Raw genomic sequence first — 11306 nt, forward strand, 5'->3', positions numbered from 1 at the left:
CGAGCCAGCAAGAACTGGCTAGATCATGGGTACATCTCAGGAAGGGCCAGCACAAGCCCCTCCCAGGTTGGTGGGACAGTTGCATGCGTGGGGTGTGCTTTTGCTGGTTGGGCTTGGTGGCATGGCCTCTCCAAGCTGGGGGATCCCACAGCCAGCTTAGGTCCCTCGTGACTCATGTTTTCTTACCTCGCTGGTGATGTTTTGCGCCTGAGGTCTGGCTGGACAGACCTGGGGTCCAGGCATGCCATGCCTCGATGGCTGTCATGCCTGCGCTGTCCCCCTCGGTGGCCCTGGAGCTCCACCGTCAGGCAGGGGAGAGCCCGGGGTGCTGTGGAAGGGGATGGCTCTTCAGAAGGAGGGTTGATCGAGTGCCTTCTCTAGGGACTTGCCCAGGCATCCTGCTTGACAGCATGCCTCCAAGCTGCTGAATTCCCCTCTCCTGTCTCCTTCTGTTCCTCCCTCTCCTGACTTTGCTCTTTCTTCCCCCCAGCTGCGTTGGGTTGCTCCCAGGCACCGCTGGGCCACCCCTCCCCTCCCTCTGCCGCTTTGATGTGCTGTATCAAGTTGCAAGTTTTGCACATTTCAGTTGCTCCCCGCTGAGGTGCTTCCCAGCTCTGGCACACGGCTCCCGACTGTTGCTGGTGCCTGCAGGAGTGAACTGCCACAGCTCAGGCATACCTCTCTCTGCCAGGGTCATGCAGGCTGTTGGGTCTCCTTGGGATGCTCAGTAAAGGCAGCAAATGCTGCGATCTGCACCAGCATTTAATAAAATCCAGTAACAGGTGGCAAGAAACTGCTCTGCTCAGGTGTCTCCTTCCATAACCAGTCCCCACGCCCTGCTCCCAGGCTCCATAAGCCGATATCCAGATATCCAGCCTGTGTTCCTTAGATGGTGCTCTTGCAAGGGGTGTTGGGAAGCGGGTATTTTAGCTATAACTTGGGCATCCTTCCTCTTTGTCCTCGTGCTGCTGTCGTCATCTTTGCTGTGAAGGACTCAGTATCCACCAGCCTTGAACAGAAAGAAATGGTTGCTCTGACCTAGTAACTGGTCTAAAAGCTGAAAATCTTGGTTGCCCTGGTCTAGTAGCTGAAAGTCACTTAAGAGCTGCTGCCTCAGTTTCCTTAGCTGTAAAATAAGCTTGTTGACAGCCCAAAAGTGACCAACACTAAATAAGAACAAGTCAGGTGGTTTATTTCCCCATCACATACAGCCCATGTTTCCCAGGCTGTGCAGAAGGGAGTGTCTCACCATGCGCCTGTGTCCGGTTCAAGGGTCTTGACTCAGTGCTGATCAATAAGGAGGGTGGCTGGGTCTCTCTGGGTCCCTCCGCTCAGCAGGGACATCCTCCTGGACACCTGGAGCTGTGCAGCGGGCCAGGTGCAGGATGGTGTGGGGAGACTGAGGGTAAGGCAGCAGGTCTGGCTCTCCACGTCTTTCCTCTCTCTTCTTGGTGGCATCATTGGAGCTTTTGCTTCTTTCCCAGGGGGTGTGAAAGCCTGTTCCCTCAACTGCCTGGCTGAGGGCTTCAACTTCTACACAGAACGGGCTGCAGCCGTGGTGGACGGGACACCGTGCCGGCAGGACTCCAACGACATCTGTGTCAACGGGGAGTGCAAGGTGCTGCTGGGCTCTGGGACAGGCTGGGGATGGGGAGGCAAGGGGAAATGCCTGGGCAGGGGAGTGCTGTCCTCCACCTGCCCCCACGGACACGGGCATCCCTCTGCCTGGGCACCCAGTTCACCTGTGAGAGCAGGAGCACGTCAGCCTCTGGGCTCGTGCCTGTCTGCTCTCCGTGCACCAGGTGCCACACTGGCCTGCACTGGCAATGGGTCTGTGCATGTACAGCCCATGTGGCCCCAGGCACTTGATATTCCCCTAGAAATGGGATCTGGAGGGCTATAAAAGTTTAATTATAGGAAAGCACTCTGGGAGTGGTGAATGTCCCCCAGTGGGCAGGCAGACAAGCTCCCTCTCTGTCTGTCTCCCTTCCTGTGTCTCTGGGACCTTTTTGCCTCTATGGGGCTGAATATACTGTGGAACAAAAGGGGGATTTCACCATAGGTAGTCACAGTGGTGGTGGTGACCCACTTGCTAGCCCAGGTACTGTGGCAGCGGGGCAGAGCTGGAGGTTTCACGTGGCCTCGCTACCACGATGCTGGTGCAGCGAGGACACATCTCTCCCCGGGCTGCTGAAGCTCCCCCGGCTCAACACAGAAACCCGTACTTCTGCCTTATCCTGCAGAGCCCTGGGCCCTGCTTGTGCCCCCCCAGCCTTGGACAGACCCCCCAGGGCTGTCCCTGGAAGGGGGTGGCAGAAAGATGGGGTTGGGCAGAGTGGTGTTGCTGAGCACTGCCTGGTGTACAGTGCAGTGGGGGGGAAGTGAGGCGGGGCCCAGGGCTGGGCTCCCTGGGATGCTGCAGGGCAGCTGTGGGGAGGACAAGGCCCCGCCAGGATGGCTAATTCCCTGCTGCTCCTTCCTCCAGCATGTAGGCTGTGACCGTGTCCTGGGCTCTGACTCAAAGGAGGACAAGTGTCGTGTGTGTGGGGGAGACGGCAGCTCCTGCGAGACCATTGAGGGCATCTTCAACCAGTCCCTGCCGGAGGGAGGTAGGGAGCAAGCGGCCTGGCCAGCGCAGCCAGTGAACCCACCCACAAGTCCCTTCTCGACTTCACCTGCTCCTGGGACGCACAGGACAGGCAGGGACATACGAAGCACCCCAAAGGGTAGGACCAGGCTGCAAGCAGGGAGCAAATCACTCCTGTTCACCAACCAAGCCGTGCCCCAGTCACCATTGGCACCCAAGTCCCTGATACAGAGTGCCAAGCTCCTTCCCTTCTCCCCAGCTTACGTTGACCTCGAGCCAGGCTATGGAGATGCCCATGGAGATCGCAGCTCCACAGCACCTCGCCAGCATGGCTGGTCACGTCACGAGAGCCCACACTGCAAAGCAAGCAAGCCACTGTCCTGGCAAGCCGTAGTGTTTTTTCCATTTAATTGCAGCAGGTGGCTGAACGAACACCTCTGCACTGACAGCATGTCATTTAGTGTTTAACACATGGGGAACAGGGTAGCACACACCCATCCAGCCCAGGGCAGGGTTGGCTCCGGGCTCGGAGGCTGAGCATCACTGCTTACTGGCCCTGGGATGTCTCACAGGTTACGAGGAGGTGATCCAGATTCCCAAGGGCTCCGTCCACATCGACATCCGGGAGCTGAACCTCTCCATCAACTACCTAGGTGAGATGGGGCTGGGGGATACTAAAATCCCAGCCAGACACCCCTTGGTCTGCCATTTCCCCGCGGTTAACAGGGCGTGGGAAAGGCCCAGCAAGGAAAATCTCCCACTGCAGCAGAGGATGAGGTTGTGGGTCCCAGCTTGGGATTGGGGGCAGAGGAAGGCAGCCGGGCCTGCTGGCAGAGCAGCCATGTCCCAGGCCAGCGTGGGTTGTATCAGTGTGGCCCACACAGTCCCTCTCTTGCTGTGGCACTGCCTCCATCCTGCGCTCACTGTTCATCAGCATAACCCTGAGCAAACCCCACACCCCGCTGTTCCTGGCGCTGGCTGTGGCTCCTTGGCATCCCCCCCTCCGCCAGCATGTTGGGCTGGGGATTAAAAATAGACCTGCTCACATTTTCCTTGGGCTTAATTTTCCAGCCAGGCTGTGGCTTGTTTTTACAACGGGCTTATTTCTTTCCCCTTGTCTTCTCTTTCTGTCTTCCAAGCGATGGGCAGAGGGGTGGGCAGCAGTGCTTGCTGCTGGCTTGCTGCCGGGTGCCTCCACAGCGGCTCTCTAGGAGCAGGAGCCTGCCTGGATGCCGGCAGCAGTGGGAGGTCGCAGCGGGGCTCTCCGCAGCATCCCTCCAGGCCAGCTCCCTTTGCTGGGTTCAGAGATGCCAACACCCCTCCCTGCCCAGCCCACCTGTATTGGGGACTCCTCGTGTCCATCCAGACTGGATTTCTGTGCACTGGCAGCACAGCCCAAGCTCGTATCACTGCTGCCACCAGTCCCTCCTGCTCCCTGCACCACAGTGGGAGTGGAGGGAACATCCTCCATCCTCGTTGTCCTCTCCACCCCAAAGCATCATGGCAATGAGGTTGTTGCCAGCAGTGAGGGCAGGAGCGATGCAGCGCTAGGTGCCAGCGCAGTGTCGGTGGCAGAGAGCGAGCAGGGAGAGCGTGGGAATGCGAGTGGGAACAAGCAAGCGAGCCGATCCCCCTCTAGCGACTTGCTTGGGCAACCACAGCCAGGCTCCTGGGGACCCGCCTCTTCCAGTAGCCCCAGCAGCCAAGACCCAATTTGCTCAGCTGGATTTGAGCCTGGCTTCATGGCCACAGCTTGTCACACTGCCAAGTGTCCCCATCACCACCCTGGGCAGCTGGCTGAGCACCCTGCAGCATCCTCCTGCCACGGTGAGGTGGCAGGCAGGCTGAGACAAGACAGTGGGTACATTAGTCCCACCTCTGCTAGTGACTTTCTGTGACCCTGACCCAGGCACCTACTTTATTTGCCCCACCTGTTCCCTCCCTGTAAAACGAGGCTGGTGAGGTTTACCCTCCATTATAGCGGTGCTCTGAGCCTGGCAAATGAGAAGCGCTTGGCCGAAGCTGGATAATGGTGCGTTCAGCCTTTCTGCTAACCCTTGCTCCCCTGTCCTTGCAGCGCTGAGAGGGGAGAGCGGTGAGTACTACATCAACGGGAAGCTCTCCATCGATCCCCCACGGCGCTTTGACATCGCGGGCACAACATTCCACTACAGGAGATCCCCAGAGGAGCCTGAGTCCCTGGAGGCCTTGGGACCCACCAACATCACCCTCTTTGTCATGGTTGGTATACATGGTTCCTTCATACCCCTTCCTGATCTGGTCTAAAGAGACCTTGCCATGACTACATGGGAAATGGAGCTAATCAGCCCCTGTCCTTGATGTCTGGAGTAAAGCAGCACAGAGATCAGAGTAAACTGAGCTAAATTCTCAGGTCTCCCTCCCTAATCTGGCAGGCTTTGGAACAATTCAATCTTTAAGTGCATGGGAGCTTGTTCTCTGATGGTGTCACCTTCATGGCTGCACCACTGTCATCACTGGTGGCTGCCATGTCAATGCTGGAGGGACTGGAAAGGGAAGAGGGGGATATTTCAGCTGCCCTGGATTTTAGAGAGCGTGCTGAGGTCATGGGACGCCATCCGGACGGTCACGACCATGCTGGACTTCGGTGGCACTGATGCCTCGGTGGTGCCTTTCTCCTCAGGTCCTTGTGCGGACAGAGCTGCAGGGGATCCGGTACAAGTTCAACGCACCCATCGGCAGGGATGCCTCAAACCAGTATTCCTGGCACTACACCCCGTGGACCAAATGCTCAGTGCTGTGTGCAGGGGGTGAGGTTTGACCCCATGTTGGCTGGAGGGGGGACATGTGTCTGCATTCCTGTGACTCCCACGCACTGTGTCTGGGCCACATGAGACAGCGCACAGATGTTAGCACCTGCTTTGCTCTCTAAAGGAGCTCTCAGGTTACTACGTATTCCCACCCTGCACTCAGCCACAGGCAAGCTGGTGTCAGTCAGTATGACCTTATGGGCAGTGTCAGGGCAAACAACCTGGATGCCATTCCCTGGCTCAACCGCAGGTGTAGGTGGTAGAGGTGATGGAAGGTGGAATGATATCCTTGAAATTCATTTACTTGTGTAATGCAGGACAGGTTAGCCAATTGCAGCAGCCCCTCCGGCCTTCAAATCTACATGTCTGTGAACTGAAATACCGCTGATGCTTCCCTGAACCCCTTGGGCTGGTTCCCGTGGGGATTGACACAAAGCTTTGTGCCGTGTCTCATGGCTCTGGAGAACCAGAGGACAGACTCTTTAGGACGGCCTGTAGCAACAGGACAAGGGGTGATGGTTTTAAACTAAAAGAGGGCAGATTTAGACCAGATATCGGGAAGAAATTTTTCACAATGAGAGTGGTGAAACCCTGGCCCAGGTTGTCCAGAGAGGTGATAGATGCCCCATCCCTGGAAACATTCCAGGTCAGGTTGGACAGGGCTCTGAGCACCCTACTCTAGTTGAAGATGTCCCTGCTCATGGCAGGGGATTACACTAGATGACCTTTGAATGTCCCTTCCAACCCAAACCGTTCCATGAATCTATGAGTCAGTGATTCTAACCTGGCTGTGAGTGACTGAGCTGGTATTAAGAAGAGAGAGGCAGTTTCAAAAGCTCCAGGTGCTGACCTGGTCTTGTGTGCTAGACCTCAACAAAGTGTTGCGCCTTCCTGTTCCAGCAATCCCCCCAGTGTGGCCCAGAAGGTCTCACAAGGCCAAGTTTAGAACAGGTTTATTGGAGGATGGGATCTTTGGAACGCTTTGATCCTCCATCCTCTACAGACTCAGCTGGGTCCTGCCCTGGCTAGTGTGTATTCACCGCATCCATTTATTTTCTGGAGATGTTAGAGGCAAAGGAGGCCTTGATTACGAATAGAGAAGTAGGTTCAGGCTTTGTGAGGCGCAGTGACATGTGGCTGGCCCCCCACATTGCCCATGTTGGAGCAGAGCTGTGGGGCTCGTACCTGCAGCCTGGCTGAGCGCTGGCCTCAGGATCCTCCTCTCTTTCCCCCTTGCCTCTTTTTCTTGGCAGGCAGCCAGATCCAATCTGTGGTATGCAAGAAACTTTCTGATGGCTCAACTGTCTTCAACCATTTCTGTAGCCCTGAAACCAAAATGCCAGAGCGTCAGAGACCATGCAATACTGAACCATGCCCCCCAGCGTGAGTACCACAGCTTGGAGCAGATCAAGGGAGTGTGGGTGTAAAAAGCCAGTGTGGAGGAGGGTGAAATTCCCCCCTCTCTGCCGTTCCCAAGTCAGAGTCCCCTGCCACAGTGCCCAGGGGTGACACTACCTGGCTGGAGCAGCTCTGCTGGGGAAGGAAGACAGTTTTCTCCTCTGTGCCCCATCATGAGCACAATACAGTGCGCAGCCTGCACAGCTCATGTGCATCACTGCGGGAAGGGGCAGTGGTGATGCAGGGAGCAGAAACCTGTCTCTACCATGATGCTCTGTGCACAAAGCTACACCGTGTCTTGCTCGGTGAGAGATGTGCTGAGCCCATGGTGTGTTGACTCAGGATGGTCTCTGTAGTGTGACCCCTTCCCTGTGCTGCTGGGTTGCTGGCAGAAAGGAGCCCTCCCCATCTGGTCCTTTGGTGCAGAGCAGATACTCAGTGCAGTCCTTCAGAAACTGTGCCAGCCCCTCCCTGGCTGGCCCTTGCTCCCTCTTGAAGGGGAAAGGGAGATGTGGAGGAACTGTGTGGTTCAGCCAGAGCTGCCTGGGAAGCTGTGGCCAGAGTAGGAATAGGGCTGTGTACAGGAGTATGGGGACAAGCATGGACCACCGTGCCCCTTGCAAGCTTTGCTGTTTTACATGTCTCCAGGTGGGTGATTGGGAACTGGTCTGAATGCAGCCGAAGTTGCAATGAAGGCGTCCACACACGCAGCGTCTTCTGCAAGCGCAAGATCTCTGCCACTGAGGAGAAGACCTTGGATGATGCTTCTTGCACCCATCCACGGCCAAAGATGCTTGAGCCTTGCAATAACCAGACATGCCCTCCAGAGTGGGTCGCCCTGGACTGGTCTGAAGTAAGTGCTTAACATCAGCCCTCACCTCTCTGGTGGTGCTGATCCTTAGGAGGACAGTGTCAGTCACTAGGTCAGAGCATCGGTGATGGCCACTGGCCCTGGAGAGCATAATGTGGGAAATGGTCTTGTAGCTCAGGAGACAGGCAAGGTGGGAGCACTGGTGGGGAGAGCCAGTGCTGCCTCTCTCTGCTCTTTGCTGTACATCCTGACCGCGTATGTCTTCTCTTTGCAGTGCACCCCAAGCTGTGGGCCAGGTTTCCGCCACCGCATTGTCCTCTGCAAGAGTGGTGACCACAGTGCAACTCTGCCCACCTCCCAGTGCTACGAAGGCTCCAAACCCCCGACCAGTATGAGGTGCAACCTGCGGCGCTGCCCACCGCCACGCTGGGTGACTGGCGAGTGGGGAGAGGTAGGGACAATCCTTTCCATGGGGTTATTGAAGAAGGTTCTGCCTGCCCAGCACCTCAAATCCTAGTGCACTTGAGGCTTTTACCTGCCAGCAGAACCCAGTGGGGCCACCACAACTATCTGGGGGGCAGCAGGACTCCGTGGGGTGTTCTTTGCCCCACTTTGGCTCAGGAGGCCATGGTGATGGTGGCCCAAGCACACAGCTGACCCAGGGAGTCTCCCGGGCCTAGCAGGGCCCCACAGAAGTCATTGGAGGGCCCCCACAGGTATCTGGGGGGCAGCAGGGCAGTGAGCATGGCGAGCAGTGCAGTGGGAGCAATGGGCTGCAGAGGTGGGCTGGGCGGGCGGCGAGCGGGGCCACTTCTGGGCCACCTGCCACCGCCCAGCCTGGCACCTGCAGCAGGGCAATGCTGACAGTACTCCCTTCCCTCTAACACCCCTCGACCTGCAGGGTAACATCAGGGTACAGGAGGCCTGGGAAAGGCGGGTGATTTAGGGCTGGATGGAGAGACCCTTGCTGAGTCCCAGAGGTTTGAACCAAGCTTTTTGAGAAGCAGGGCCGCAACACTCAGCCGTGCCAGTGGGGTCCCTGCAGCTGCTGGTGAGGGAAGGGATGACTGCATCCACTCTTTGCACCTCCTAAGACCTGGCTGTACCCTCTCCCCCCACGTTATTAAAGCTGTGGCGGCGAAGCTCTGTGCTGTGCTGTTTCCCGGCAGTGCTCTGCGCAGTGTGGCCTTGGCCAGCAAAGAAGATCCGTCCAGTGCCTGGCTCACACCGGGCAGCCGTCCAGCGACTGCGTGGAGACCCTGCAGCCGCCCAACATGCAGCAGTGCGAGACCAAGTGCGAGTCGGGACCTACGGACAACCCTGAAGGTGAGAGAGGTGGGGGACTGGTGAGGGATTGCATTGCCAGTCTTGGGGGCTATGTGCTACAGGGGCACCAGAGCCAGCACAGTCCGAGTTGGGCTCTAGGTGCTGTGCTGTGGGGTAAGGCTCTCATGGGGAGACCTGGTGCTGTCCCGTCTGGCCCCAGGCCAAACTGGCATGCCATGACCCTGATAAATGAAGTATCTGCACCTTGGCAAAGAGAGGCTTTCATTAGTGAGGTTCTCAGTAGCTTCTTCAGCATGGCTGCATCTTGCTGCTTCCTGGCAAAAAGCCCCCAGGAGCTGGGCAGTGGGGTGCAAAAAGAGCTCGTATTACTCCTCGCCCCCGAGGCAGCTGTAACTCTCCTTCCCTCTGTCACCCATCCAGAGTGCAAGGATGTGAACAAGGTGGCCTACTGCCCACTCGTCCTGAAGTTCAAGTTCTGCAGCCGGACCTACTTCCGACAGATGTGCTGTAAAACATGCCAGGGGCACTAGGGACACCGAGTGACCCCCGCGGGAAAACTGGAAGGCAAAAGCTACGCCGAAGGGCCACAGAGCCATGCCCTTCCTCGCTGCCCTGGGAATCTCCCCTGGGTCCAACACAGACACTGGTCGTGCTTCCAGTGGGAGCTGGCGTCACCCAAACGCGTCCCCAAAGACATGTACCCTTCGCCCCCAAGCTTCACAATCGCAGGTTCCCAGTTAAACCACTGCCAGCCGCTGCAGACACCACCACGGCCCAGTGTGACAGGAGCCGGTCGATGAGTGGTGTGAGAGGGAGAAGCTGGGCAGAGCGCAGCAGCAGGGACATGACTTGAAATTCTGACATTGTTATTTATTAGTAGTGGACCCAGGTCCTGCAGGCGCCAAGGCAGCCACCGAAACGGCACCACTCTCCCCGCTCCTGCCTCATCCCGTTCTGCGCCAGTGTCCTGAGGGCTTCACGGGGCATCGCGGTCTGCAGTGGGGCATCCTCGGGGAGGCTGAGCGAACTGGGGGCTTCTGCCTTTCCCTCGGGGATCCCAGGGGAGACAGGGAGGAGGTTTCAGGTGCCGCGTGTGACAAGCGTGGCTTGTGGCTTCTGGGCGATGGGTGAAGATGAGCTGCTGTGGGGAGTGGGGTTGGAGCAGGAATTTTGTTTCCTTGCTTTGCATCCTGTCACCTTGGGTCATGCAGCAGGAGACAAAGAGCAGGTGACTCAGTGAGCAGAGCGGTGACACCAGTTTAACTGGGAGAGGGGGTGATTCAAATTCTCATAACAACCTACTTTGATGGGAGTGTCCCCCTATTTTTCCTTAAAGCCCTTGTCACTATTATGACCATTTTTTATTGCAGAGATACCTCGAAGCGCAAGCTGAGTTCAGGGCCGAGGTGTGCTCGGGGTTGCAGTCACTTAACGGGCATCAAGGACATGCCAGGCTGCAGGAAGGAAAGCAAAGGAGGATGCAGGACAAGAACTGTCTTGGTCACAGCATCCCCATTGCCGAGCCGTGACTTGGGACCAGTCTGCCTGCTCTCGGCAGGGCTCTCCCCAGTGAACGCCACATGGCCTCCACAGCTGCTTTGCCTCCAAAGGTGCTTTACTTCCAAAGGTGCTTTGCCTCTGAAAGGTGCTTGGCCTCCAAAAGGTGCTTTGCCTCCAAAGACAGCCTTGTCACATGCCACTGTGGCTTCAGGGTGCTGGTCCCAGTGCCACCCGCTCCTCTGCCCCAGGAGAGCGCCAGTCATGGGAAAAGAGCAGGCTTAGAATTCCTCCAGGTCACCTCCTGGCCAAATCTGGGCCGACACACGACTTCTCCATGGGCCACCCGAGCCTGTGGAGGAGACCTGAATTTTCAATCTACAAAGCATGTGGTTTTTGTACCGTTACTGGTATTACTATTTTCGGGCCTTTTGCATCACAGAGATGGGAAAACTTGTCCAAAGCCATGTTCTCTTCCCCTTGGGGGTCATCCGTAGGGTGCAGGGAGGTGGACAGCCCTCTTTCCCCAGAGCAGACCTCTCTGCCCTGCCAGCCCTCATGTGTTACTCTACCATCTGTATTTTTACCTGCTCATCAGCCAATCGCAGCTTCTCTGGTGCTCAGCAAATCCCGTTTGGCTGTCGAGCGGGCCTTCATTTCTCTTCCTTCCTGGTGCCATGCTCCGTTCTGATATGTTGGTGAGGGGAGTGGGTGTTTTCACCTTTTTATATAGATATACATATAATGAAAAATGTTTAACATACTAACTCTGAGGAGGAGCGACGTAACGGCATGATTTATAATAAAGGAGTAGCTATGAGCCCGGGCACAGCTTCTGGTCCCAGTCTTGTTTCGCGAGTGCCAAGCCTGGGCTCTGGGCAGCCCCACACCACAATGCTCCTTGTGCTCATGCTGAAGCAGGGGATGGGGCAGCAGG

General features: G+C 57.0%; 1 protein-coding gene across 1 annotated transcript; it reads left to right on the forward strand.

Moving 5' to 3' along the window:
• Nucleotides 1-254: 254 nt before the first annotated feature.
• On the forward strand, nt 255-9402 carry ADAMTS10 (ADAM metallopeptidase with thrombospondin type 1 motif, 10). The gene is made up of 11 exons (XM_010296881.1): nt 255-303; nt 1485-1618; nt 2486-2609; nt 3160-3240; nt 4665-4828; nt 5250-5376; nt 6630-6759; nt 7423-7627; nt 7860-8036; nt 8755-8911; nt 9293-9402. The coding sequence occupies exons 1-11, from the start codon at nt 255-257 to the stop codon at nt 9400-9402; spliced, it is 1458 nt and encodes a 485-aa protein (XP_010295183.1).
• The last annotated feature ends 1904 nt before the right edge of the window (nt 9403-11306 follow it).

The sequence above is a fragment of the Phaethon lepturus genome, unplaced genomic scaffold (genome assembly GCF_000687285.1).
Source record: "Phaethon lepturus isolate BGI_N335 unplaced genomic scaffold, ASM68728v1 scaffold25981, whole genome shotgun sequence".
Classification (NCBI taxonomy): Eukaryota; Metazoa; Chordata; class Aves; order Phaethontiformes; family Phaethontidae; genus Phaethon; species Phaethon lepturus.